The sequence below is a fragment of the Aphelocoma coerulescens genome, chromosome 9, assembly GCF_041296385.1.
Source record: "Aphelocoma coerulescens isolate FSJ_1873_10779 chromosome 9, UR_Acoe_1.0, whole genome shotgun sequence".
Taxonomy (NCBI): Eukaryota; Metazoa; Chordata; class Aves; order Passeriformes; family Corvidae; genus Aphelocoma; species Aphelocoma coerulescens.
Genome location: NC_091023.1, coordinates 23,651,839 through 23,663,907, shown reverse-complemented (window position 1 = coordinate 23,663,907; position 12,069 = coordinate 23,651,839). Strand labels below are relative to the sequence as shown.

The following is a 12,069-nucleotide window of genomic DNA, read 5'->3' as shown; positions in this document are numbered from 1 at the left end:
ATGAAAGGTTTATTGCCTGCCAGCCAAGGAGAGTCATGGGATGGTTTGGGTTGGACAGGACTTTAAAACCCATCCCATTCCACCTCCTGCCATGGGCAGGGACACCTCCCACTATCCCAGGTTGCTCCAAGCCCTGTCCAGCCTGGCCTTGAACACTTCCAGGGATGGAGCATACACAATTTCTCTGGGCAAAAAGCTGCTTCCCACATCAGAGCCAGCCTCTGTTTCCACAGGGCGAGGAAGGGATTTAAGGTCCCACCAAGAGCCCTTTAAATCCAAAAGAAAGTTTCTTCACTCTTTTGGAGGGCTGCAGATCAGGTAAGGAGCTATCTGCAAATCAGATGTGACACGACCTACTCGTACAAATACAAGCTGTTTAGCAAGTTAGCCAGAAATCCAACTTACATAATAAGGCTTCTAATCATCTTTTTTTTTTAATGAAATTTTAATTATGTAAAAATTAGGAACTGGTCTAGAAGTTCCTGCATTACCATAAATGGCTCCCAAAAAAAGCACATACTCTAAGAAATACCTCACACTGCTGCAGAGCTGGAAACTAGGACGAGTTGATGGGATCCCAAAGCAATTTTTACTAAAAGCACTATTTCTGAGGAATCTGGCTCCAACAAAAGAGAGAATCCCTCGCGAGGCCACTTTCCAGTAAAATATTTACAAGAACACCCAAAAGCCAGTTTCTTCCTCGTGTGCTTGTAAAAATGTACCAAAAGTGGAACAAGTTCATCTATTTCTCTTCTAGGCACTTTTAAAACTCTGAGAAGAAACTCTCTGCCATGGCCCCAACTGGGCTGGGAGGTGGGAGAAGGGGATTGCACCTCTGCTCCTGGCTGGCATGGCTGGGAACAGGCAAAGAATGACAGTTCCTTGGAAAAATGCACCTGCTTGGCCATTTTTCCTGTTTTCATATCAGAATAATAAACCCAACAGTGCTGGGCCCAATTCAGGTGTGATTTCTGACAGCTTTAGAGTTTGAAATCAAGGGAGAACACTTTGGAATTGGATTCTAGATTGAAGGTGTATGAAAAATGCTTTTCCTTCCATGTTCTTTTTACTGCTGCTCAGTCTTCAAATATCCCATACAGAATTAACCCCACATAGCAAAATCACCTTCAATTTTAATTCATTTTCATGATTCAGATGATGGAGCAGGGAAATTCCATTTCCTCTTTGCCCATGACCTGACGGTTCAGTTCCTAACTGGGGGATGGGGAAAGCAAACTTGAGGAAACAAGACTTCACTTAAAATCTAATTTCTGTCAGGTTAACAGACCAATGGCTCGAATTGGAAGCAAATTAAATGTTTTCTTTTAACATCAAATCTTATCTTCCATCATCCTCAAAAAAATTTGGTCGGAAACATCCTATTTTTTTGGCTTTTTATTTAATTTTGATGTGTCAAAGCATACCCCTGCATAGCCTCCCTTGTATAAGTTACAAATGAAATAACTGTTTATCTCCAAAATTAGGAGATTCCTCTTCAAAAAAAAAAAAAAAAGGTGCTTTTCTTCTTGTCTTCATCCTCATCAGCCTCTGTTCTTGTACTTGTTTTTTTGCAACATCCTTCCTGTGAAAGACAAGCAAGACTTGCTTGAAAAAGAAAAGAAAATTTGCTGATTTTCTTCCAAAAAAAGTACGAAGGAAATGTTTGCTTGAAGCTTGAATAATTTCTTGTAGTCTTCAAATAAAATCAGCGGACTCTCCCACAGATAAATACATCAGTTGTCATCCTTTTCCTGGAAGAAAAAAAGAGAGGGAGAGAGCACATCTCTCCCCTGAGACATCTGCAGAGCCATAGTGTTTATTTCTACCAGAGAGGTTCTAAAGTGTTGTTTTCAGAAGCCAGGATGACTCCCAGACCACAGCTGCTTTTTATTTATATTTCATCTTTCTACCCAAGTACTGCTCAAGAGGGAAAAGCTGTTCCTAAGATATTCCAGCCTTCCACAAGCCTTGTACAGAGAGTGGGGCTGGGACCTTCTCACTGGGACCCAGCACTGAAAAAAGAACATTTCCAGGAAAGAAAATACCCAGGAGCAGAGTTTGGAAGCTTCCCGAGGCCCATTGCTTGCTGTTTGTAATCCTGGGCCTGGAGGATTGATAAGGAAAAGACTCCTCCTCCTAATCTTATTTGGGTGGCAGTGGGAAATGGTTTTTGTTGAGCTGCCTGCTGGTCACTCCTTGGAGTCAAAGGGATCCCTGGACTTCACTCAATAGCTCAGACCTGGAGTTTGAAGCTTTGCTCCATTTTTCCCTTTGCTAAAGCCAAACCAACCAAACAACACCAAAAATTACAGCCAAAAGTAAAACCTGATTGATTTGCCCTTGTCCTGTAGGGAACAAAAATAAGTGGGCTGATTGCCTTGCACTCTACCTGTATTTTCCATACTTTCACTTGCCTGATCTGTCAGGAGTTCCTGACTCCCTTGGTCAGTGACCATTCATGAACCCAGCTCCAGCCTGAGCATCCCACCCTGCCCTCAGCCCCCTCCCAGGATTGCACAGCTTCCATGGGAACACAGTTTGCTCCAGATTTCTCCTCAAACACCAAATGGGCTGAGCAATCCTGCACTGAAAGAGCCTCTGCTGTGCACAACCTCATTGTTCCAGTCACTCCTTAAACACTGCCTGGGACAAACCTGCAAATCAATTCCCTCCACAGGAAATACATCCTGCAAGGGGCTGCTGGAAGAATTCATTTACCTGCACAGTGCAAAAAGAAAAAGAGTTACAGCAGAAAAAAAATCTTCTTTCAGAACTGTACCTTTATTTCCTATTCATGGATACAGTGCTCCAAAGTAAATCTCACTTTGTAAACAGTTTTCTTTATGGGACTGAAAGTACCTGGTGAAACTGAATGTAGATGGAGAGGAGGAAAAACTATAAATCAACAGCCCAGTGGACAGATTTCTTTGAGCACAGTAAATAAATCTACATGTTTTCAAATTGTTTTACATATGGTGCAGGTTCAAAGAATGGCCAGGGAAAACAACAGAGAATATATTTCACTTTCTCCAGACAGAAAACAGCTGAAGATCCCACACAAATCCAAACTGTGTTGTCACCTCTATCCTCTGCAACCTCAGTGATTTTGGACAATTCCACAGGCTGGAGGCTGCACACATTAGGATTCTATGTTTGTTGCCAGGCTGGGTTTAAACTATTTAAATTCCCTGTCAGGATCAGTTATGGTCAAATCATTTCCCATAAAAAGAGAAATGGGTCTGTAACGAGACTTAATGCTTTGTTGTTTGAAAAACTATTCCAACACACTATTAAAAACTCCAAGGACTCTAATTGAACTGTTTTTTTAAGAGGAGACAATTAAAGTTTGCTGTATAATTAATAATAAATCAGGGCCATTAATAACCCCTAAATGATCCCTAAATTTCATTTTATTCATTATAGACAAATTGAGCTGACTCATTGTACAGGAAATACTTTAAAACACCTGTCAGTGAAATACTCCTTTCACCATCTAGAAAGAAAAGCCTCCTAACAGCTCCCTGAAATTGGTGTCACTCATTAAAATCATCTTCAGACATTGTGTGCCTTCCACAAGTCCTCTGAGCACAAGCACGGGGCTGTTTTAGTCACCACTTATCTCCAAGAGATATTCCCAGCTTTTATCAAGGAGCTTGTGTTTGTAAATAGGCAGCACAAAAAGCCGCAGCTCATTTCCCCACTTTTGTACCGAGCTGCCTCATGAATCCCAATCCCTTTTGAGGAGAATTTGCACATTCACACGATTTTGTTTTAACGAGCTCATCCTGCCGTCCTTCAGGCTGCTGAGGAGAGGCTGGTCCCAGAGATCAATCCTGGAGTTCAGCAGAACCCTTCACTGAGAGATGATCAAACCCCACAAACAAGGCAGCAGATGGTGGCCAGGGGAGGTGTCCAGGCCCTTCTCCAGCGAGCACAACACGGCCCTGTCTCGTTTGCACATCCCAGGAGTCGTCCCCACACGAGCAGCAAAGTGTTTGTTGTCTGAGTACAGCCCCAGCTCCCGTAAAGTGGCCTTGCTCCTTTGGCATCCCCAGAGATGGAGAAATCAAGGAGTGTTTGGACAACATGCTCAGGCACACAGTGGGATGCTTGGGGTTGCACAGCCAGGAGCTGGACTTTGATGATCCCTGTAGGTGCATTCCAGCTGAGGATCTGCACAGAACCAGGAATGGGTTTGGGTTGGGAATTTAAAGCCCATCCAGTGCCACCCCTGCCATGGCAGGGACACCTTCCACTGTCCCAGGCTGCTCCAAGTCCCATCCAGCCTGGCCTTGGGCACTGCCAGGGATCCAGGGGCAGCCACAGCTGCTCTGGGCACCCTGTGCCAGGACCTGCCCACCCTCCCAGGGAACAATTCCTTTCCAATATCCCATATAAACCTATTTTGTCAATGCAAAGCCATTCCCCCTTTTCCTGTCACTCCAAGTCCTTGTAAATTGTCCTTTTCCATCTTTCCTTCAGGCACTGGAAGGCCACAATTAGGACACCCCAGAGCCTTCTCTTCCCCAGGTGAACACCCCCAGCTCTCCCAGCAGAGCTGCTCCATCCCTCTGATCCTCCTGGTCCCTCCTCTGGCCTCTCTCCAGCAGCTCCAGGTCCTCCCTGTGCTGGGCCCCAGGGCTGGGGCAGCTCTGCAGGTGGGGTCTCATCTGAGCACAAGGGCACATTCCCCCTCTCCTGCTGCCCACACTGGTTTTAATTTTGATATTCTAGGATTCTACAAATTTCTGTCACCCAAATTTTGTGTTCATGACTTCTGGAGAGGTTCTGTGGGCCTGCAGGACCCGCAGCACCAGCAATCCCTGTGCACCAGCTCCCAGCAGCAGAGTGAAGAATAAACCCCTAAAAGCTCCATAAGCTTATTGTTCCTTTGACATATCAGTGACATTCACAGCACCATAAAACTTCCTCATCTGAAATATTTAGCTCCTTAGCAGCAGTCAAACAGACATGCATCCTGCCTGGCATATCCACACCGTAGATCACAAATTTATTTCATACAGCCCTCCTGGGTGCTGTATGTGCTGAGACAACTGCATTCCCAGAAATGGGCATAAATATCTGTATTTATTTTCTCATCATACTGGCTGGGGAGTTGGGGAGAGAGAGCCAGAATAAGAATCATACAGAGAAAATGGCCTGACAAACACTCGTGGTGCATTTCCTCCAGTGGAGTGCTCGACATTATTCCTCATCTGCTGTGCCACAGCTCAGAGTGGGCCATAATTATGGATTTCCAACTGGCATTATGGTTATTATAGATTAGATGTTCATCTGTAAAGACTGTCAAACCAATGAAATTTTCAGGTTTTGAGTAGCCTCCAGGGCAGGGCTCTGCAAGACTCGCTTTCCTGAGCCGTTAGTTTTATTTATAGTCTAGAACTAAACAAGGCAGGAATTAAGGGAATGCTCCTCGCTGAAGGTAATGGTATGGAAATGCTGATGTAGGTCTGTGACAGCAGACAGGAGCAATAGCCTTGAGGAAATATTGAAAGTGTTGAGCTGAGCAGAGCAAGCAGCACCTCAAGGCTGCTTTTTGTCACTCTGGCAGGGCAAAGTCATAAATAATCCCCCCCACACTCTGCACTCAATTATCAGTAATTTAGTGGCAGCCAGGATATGATATGCACAGGAAAACACAGCAGTCACCTCGGGTTCTCAACAAAATCTCTAGGGTGTGTTGCTTTCTCACCTGGTTTGGATTGCAGAGGCTTTGGTGGATTGAAGCACAGCTTAAGGTTGGCATTTTCCAGGCTGCTATTCCAAACAGCTTTACCACTGCAGCTCCTAGGACTGAACAACATGAAGTTTAAATGAGTCAGCCAGTCTTGAGCCAAAACTACAGAAAAAATAAATAAATTCTTAGCATATACATGTGCTCTATGAGAGTTCCCCTTTTTAAGGCAAACAGAACTTGTAGACCCACACAGGTCTAATGCTGGTCACTGAGAAAAAAAAAAAAAAGGGAGAAATGTGTTTTTTCTAAAGATAAGATTATTAAAATATTGCTAAAAGTTTTCTAAGTGGGAAGTTGGAAATGGGTCTCAAAGGCTTTGCTATCCTGTACATCAGCAGCAGCTCCCACTGTGGGTGCCATTTCCCACTGCCCTGTTGGGCCAGGAATAAGGGACAATTCCGAGGGCTTCAGTCCTTCCTCCTTAAAGTCAGGACTGCAGCTTTGGCTGTGGCTCCTCTCAGTGCCTGTGTCATTGCCAACTCTGTTAGGAAAAATTGAACTAGCAATCTTTAGGATCACAAAGGATCTGAATGAAAGGCTGGAATGCTTCAGCTGCTGTCTGTGCTACAAGGAGATGCTGAGGAGACACCCCAGCTGAGCCAGGAGGTTACAGAGGTACCTAAAACACCCCCATTCAAAGGGAAATCAGTGAGGAGGAAAGATGACACAGAGCACTACACTTGAAATGTTTTTAATTCTGTGTGTGTACATTGTACTTTCATGCACAATGTGCTACACTAAAATTTTGATGGCTGCACAGTGATAGGCTGTTCCTTTCAGTCCCTGAGCTGGAAATCACACACATCCCACACACCTCTGGGGAAAAAATCCTCATATTGGGAAAAAATATCTGTGTCCATAGTGCACAAGCTCAATATCAATGTGCATTTGTCCTTGATACTCCAAATGATCCAGGATCAATGCTGGGGAGTGGAGGGATTGGGAGTGGCCCTAAGGAGGAGGATTGGGGGTGCTGGGGGATGAAAACCTGGGCATGACCTGGCCTGGCAGCCCAAACCCCCCGAGCCTGGGCTGGTCCTCAGCGTGGGCAGCAGGAGAGGGGGGATTCTGCCCCTGTGCCCCTGTGCTCAGGTGAGAGCCCACCTGCAGAGCTGCCCCAGCCCTGGGGCCAGCACAGGGAGGACCTGGAGCTGCTGGAGAGAGGCCAGAGGAGGCAGCAGGGGGGTCAGAGGGATGGAGCCCCTCTGCTGGGAGCCAGGCTGGGAGAGCTGGGGGTGCTCACCTGGAGAAGAGAAGGCTCCAGAGAGAGCTCAGAGCCCCTTCCAGTGCCTAAAGGGGCTCCAGGAGAGCTGGAGAAGGACCTTTCATCAGGGCTCATGGCAGCAGGACAGGGCATTGGTTTTTAAGCTAAAGGAAGTTAGATTCAGGCTAAACATAATGAAGAAATTGCTCCCTGTGAGGGTGGGCAGGCCCTGGCACAGGGTGCCCAGAGCAGCTGTGGCTGCCCCTGGATCCCTGGCAGTGCCCAAGGCCAGGCTGGACATTGGGGCTGGGAGCAGCCTGGGACAGTGGGAGGTGTTCCTGCCCATGGCAGGGGTGGCACTGGATGGGCTTTAAGGCCCCTCCCAACCCAACCCAACCCAACCCAACCCAACCCAACCCAACCCAACCCAACCCAACCCAACCCAACCCACCCTGGGATTCTGTGGTTTGCTCACACCTGGCCAGTCTCACCCTCGGCCCCAACCAGCACAGGATGGATCCAGCTCCGTGTGACAGCAGGGACAGATTCCCACTGATCCGTGGGGCAATGAGCATCCTGCCCTCTGGAAGTGCAGCCTGTGGCAGCAAAATGCAGCACCCGGGGTGCGACACTGATGCCAACCCCCCTTCCCCTCCTCCAGCCTGAACAGACAAGTGCTTCCCATTATTCAGGTGGAAGGCTGTAATTACCCTCATAAAAGATGCACAAATAAACCAGTCACAAACAAATTAATCCAGTCACAGCTTACTACTGCACGCCCGTGTTTTATCTGTACTGGCTTAAACACGATTGTTATTTCTAATAGGTCGAGCTGAATTTTGAACAGAGCTGCCATAAAAGTGCTGTCTGCTGACAAATCAAAGGTAAAGCAGGAACTGCTGCAAACCCAGCATTGAACAGGCCCCCAGCAGGTTCTTATCAGATCATGGCTGCAGGGACTCAAACAGATACAAAAACCATATAAATGTCTCATAACATCTATTACCAACAAAGTACAATGACACCCTGACCTCGAAATACTCAGATCTACGTCACTGGTACAGAAATCTTCCCACCTGAGGAGGTGTGGATGCTCTCCCAGTGATCCATGCCCAGGAGGATGTCAGCACTTAGAATTCTGTGAAAGCCAAGGAATCTCCAGTGAAGCATTTCAGTGATAAAATTCTTTCCACTCCTGTTTATCTATTGATTGGAAAGAGACAAACTGAACCAGACAGCAAAATTTATAACTCCCGAGGAGTCACAATAGCAGGATTACATAGGATACAGGTGGACATGGCACAGTTACAATCAGGGAAAACAGATGGCTGCCTTTTCACCAGTGGGAATTTAATGAGACTTTGCCAGATAGAAATAGGAAGTAGAAATAATCAGTAACAAAACTCTTATCTTTAATTTCAACATTTGCTTTTAGGGAGAAAAAAAGGTGAGTCAGTCAAGTGATCCCAGCTGAAAAGTGAGAGTGCTCAATAGCCTGGTAGGAAGAAAAATACACTGATCTTCACCAAAATAGAGGCCTTTATCCTGTTTCATGTGCAGAATGCAAACAGAATTTAGTCTGTCTACAACAATATTTTACAGAGTGCAACACTGTTTTGGTGTCTGTAGATCATCACTGACTTTATACTCTCCGTGCCAAATAAAGCTTCACTTTAAGAGTCCAAAAAATAAAGGAAAAAAGAAATCAAGACAAGCATTTAAATGCTACAGTTTGAATGAGGTGAAGTTTAGACCCAGCCCTCTGTAATAATGAGCATCACTCTTTTTTTCACTGCAAACATCACCCATCCAGCAGTTCAGAGGGAGTTTTGGCTACTTAGGAGCCATAATTCCTGTGCAGGCACACATGAACTGAAGAAGTTTGTTCCCATCCCTGGGAGCTATTCCATAAACCCAGTAAATACCATAAATACACAGTACAAAACACAGAGAGAGGTAGCACACACCTCTGGCACTGGAGGCATTTCTCTCCTGTCACAGGGCACTGCCAATACCTGGTGTTGAGCCTGGGTGTTTTCCTGCCTGAATTTCAATCCTAAAAGGCAAAGATATTTGTTTTGAGAGTTTGAAAATAGACAAGGACACAAAAGCAATTTATCCTCTTTTATGCCTCGTCTCCCAGTGAACAACTGCAGTGCAAGTCTTCTCCTTAGCCAGGGCAACGTCTGCATTCTTGGAAATTCTAAGTTTACAAATATAATATTTGGAAATTATGCCTCAATATTTTTCCTAATAATGGCATAAAAAACTGTTGGAACCCTGGGTTTAGAGAATTTAGATTTCTGGGATATAATTATATATAAGTGTAACGATATGGAGGATTTGGGGTGTGGATTTGTTCCTTCTTCATTTCTCCTTCTTCTTCACAAATCTGAGTGCTCTGTCAAAAGCCCGCACTGCAGACCATGAATAGATAGTTATTGGATTATAAGTAAAAACATATTACTTGGTACTTCATAATTGGTTAATTTAGACTTTAAATGGCCTTGAAAGTTAGAACTTGGGGCCATTTTCCTCCTTGCCAGCTAAGAGGCACATCTCATGCAGCTGTATTATAGATAAGAAAATAATAAACATCAGTAAAGAAGAAGAGCCTGGCATCTCCTGCATGATAATCCAAACTCTGAGTAAAAGAACTCAAAATTCAGAAACAGAGAAAGTTAATAAAAAGCCTAGCAGAGAAGTGCTCTTTGTAATTTCAGTGCTTTGGTGATCCTGAACAATTTTAAAGTGTCCTTTCTTGTCTACTGCAAAGCAGAGAGAGCAAAGCCTTAGGAAGTCAATATTGGGTCAATCCAGTGCAGTAAACACCTGAACATGGACAGATCCATGGCTTGAAATGGGATTTATTGGGAACAACTGCTGCCTTCATTTGAAGGAGATTTGCAAAGGCATTTCTTCAATGTGCTGCAGCTTTTAAAGCAACTTAGCAATGTGCAGCCAGACCTGAACCTTCCTGCACCGAGCTGCCAACCAGCCAAGGGAGTTACTCAGCTTAGAGGAAATTAGGCTTTCATAGATTTTTCTATCTTAAAAAGCCCTGAAGCAAACAATACATTGCAAAAATCCATCTTTGCCTGCTTTTTATAACATGTGTGGTACCTGTACCAGCACGTCCCAGCTTTCATCCTCTTTAGTGCCAGGATCTGGGAGGTGTCAATGGATCCGTTCTTTCCAACTCCAACTTTGTGGTGATAGTGAAATCAAACTGCTAATTAACAAACCAAAAAGTAAGAATTTAGCATAGGCAGGGCAGGAGAATGGTCTGTTATACTCAGAGTCAATAAAGCAGTGAAAAAATAAAGCTAAAAAAATGATAAAAGCAAAGAAAAATCAGGTGGTAGAAACCAGTAGCTACTGTGGCTACATCACACTCCTCTCACTATGGAGTTTTTTATATGTGTAACAGTTTTCCCTGCACTAGTCCAACATCAAGCTAAAACCCAATAAAAATAAAGTCTGTACTTTGCTCTGCACCAATATTTGCTTTTCCTAGGCTGTTTTTGGTTAATTTACAGTCTGGCTTCTGCAGATTAAAAGAGCTTTTGAAAAGATGCAGTTTGGGGAAACACTGGTAGCACATCTCATTTAAATGCAGCATAATTCATGCAGTGATAATTTATATTGACAGGACTTTGAGATACGAAGTATTTGCCATTATAAGCTGGAATGCATTTCACCTGCTGGAATTCCAACATATGCATATTTCATGGCATGACTTGATTTCAAAGGTGTTGCATGTGTTTGTTTTATGTCCCTGAGGTTCAGGGAGGCTCCATCTTCAAGTTTTATTTACAGGACAGGAAAACTGAGATAAGGAATTCCCTTGCTGCGCCGTCCCTGCTGGATTCACTCAACCTCAGCTTGAGGATAGAAATGTAAAACTCTGACTGTTCTTAAAATTTGAACTTCTAGATTATTGTTTGAAGAGCATCACCACTGTGCCTGATTTTTCATTATTATTTAAAGCAGGGCTGTGGTTTTGTAATGCAGCTTTTTAAAAGTGGAAATGGAAGGCAGGTACAATACTCAGAAGACCTGATGAGACCTAATGTTCTGAGGCAGAACTTTTGTATTTAGACAAGTCCTAATGGAGCACTAAGAGAAGCCTCTTTTCCAGGAAATGCATGTTATTATTACCATTTATTATGGCTTCTCTGAAACAACCTTCCTCTGAGAGCACTTCTAATTAGACAAAGCCAAGAGCTTAATTCACATTAACCTCAGCTCCAGCACCCTGGATAATGGGGAGAGGCAGAAAGGCACGGGCTGGATCTTTGTACAACAAAGCCACCAGAACAGAACATTTTAAAAGAGTTTTCATTAGAGACAGGAGTTGCTGCCTGTGAGGTACCTCCAGAACCAGAAACGCATTTCAAACCTGTTAATTGTTATTAGCTTTTAACACACCAACTCCAGGGCAGGCACCAGCGGGGTGTGAGCAGCACCAACACAGATCCCACTCCAAAACCTTCATCATGCAGGGACAAATGGCTGAACCAGTTGATGCCAGGTCTCTCTAACTGAGGATTCTCCACCCAAATCTCCTGCTGGCATTTCCAAGAGTCTCAAACCATGCAGGGTGTTGTAGGGACTGCCAAAAAGGACAGCAAAACCCACAGAGGTCAGCTCCTTGTAAGGTTTCTGGCACAGCCTCCCTCATTTAGCTGGAAATAATTGAGTTAAAATCAGCAGGATTGCTACCATATGTTGCCCAGTCCTTGAAGCAAGGATTACAGGTCATGGTTCTTGTGAGTGACTTGGGCTTTAGGTGAGTGACAAAATCAAACTCCATTTTCCCAACAGCACAACAGCTTCACCATTTTCCTGAGCAAGGCAGGGGAAGACAATACCCTGTTGTTTGGCCATTTTGTCTCAGCGTGGCTGAAACTGTGGAACAGGAAAACACCTTGAAAGGCTAAAGGAGCAGGATGGGCTTTCCTACACCTTTGCAGCTCCACTGGTGCTCCAGAAAAGAGCCTTGTCCTGCTGGCACTGAGGTGCTGACCCTCAGCATCCCCATAACAACAGCAGGCCCTTGGATTTCCTCCCCACTGCCAGGAGCAAAGGCAGCAGTAGCTCTGTG

The 12,069-nt window shown here is 44.7% G+C and overlaps 1 protein-coding gene across 8 annotated transcripts; it reads right to left on the bottom strand.

Annotated features, from left to right (window-relative positions):
* Positions 1 to 511: 511 nt before the first annotated feature.
* Positions 512 to 11,613, bottom strand: LOC138114628 (uncharacterized). 8 transcript variants are annotated; one of them, XR_011152697.1, is made up of 6 exons: positions 11,365 to 11,613; positions 10,086 to 10,194; positions 8,930 to 9,018; positions 8,039 to 8,165; positions 5,714 to 5,814; positions 512 to 1,582 (listed from the first exon to the last, which is right to left on the bottom strand). XR_011152697.1 is itself a non-coding variant. In XM_069024303.1 (5 exons), exons 1-5 carry the CDS (start codon positions 11,461 to 11,463, stop codon positions 1,734 to 1,736), a joined length of 405 nt encoding a protein of 134 aa, XP_068880404.1. In that variant the 5' UTR covers positions 11,464 to 11,613; the 3' UTR covers positions 1,596 to 1,733. The 8 variants fall into 8 exon arrangements, 2 of the variants coding, with proteins under 2 accessions (XP_068880404.1, XP_068880403.1); XR_011152694.1 differs by lacking the exon at positions 512 to 1,582 and adding an exon at positions 2,792 to 4,173; XR_011152696.1 differs by lacking the exon at positions 512 to 1,582 and adding an exon at positions 2,792 to 4,165.
* Positions 11,614 to 12,069: the final 456 nt, after the last annotated feature.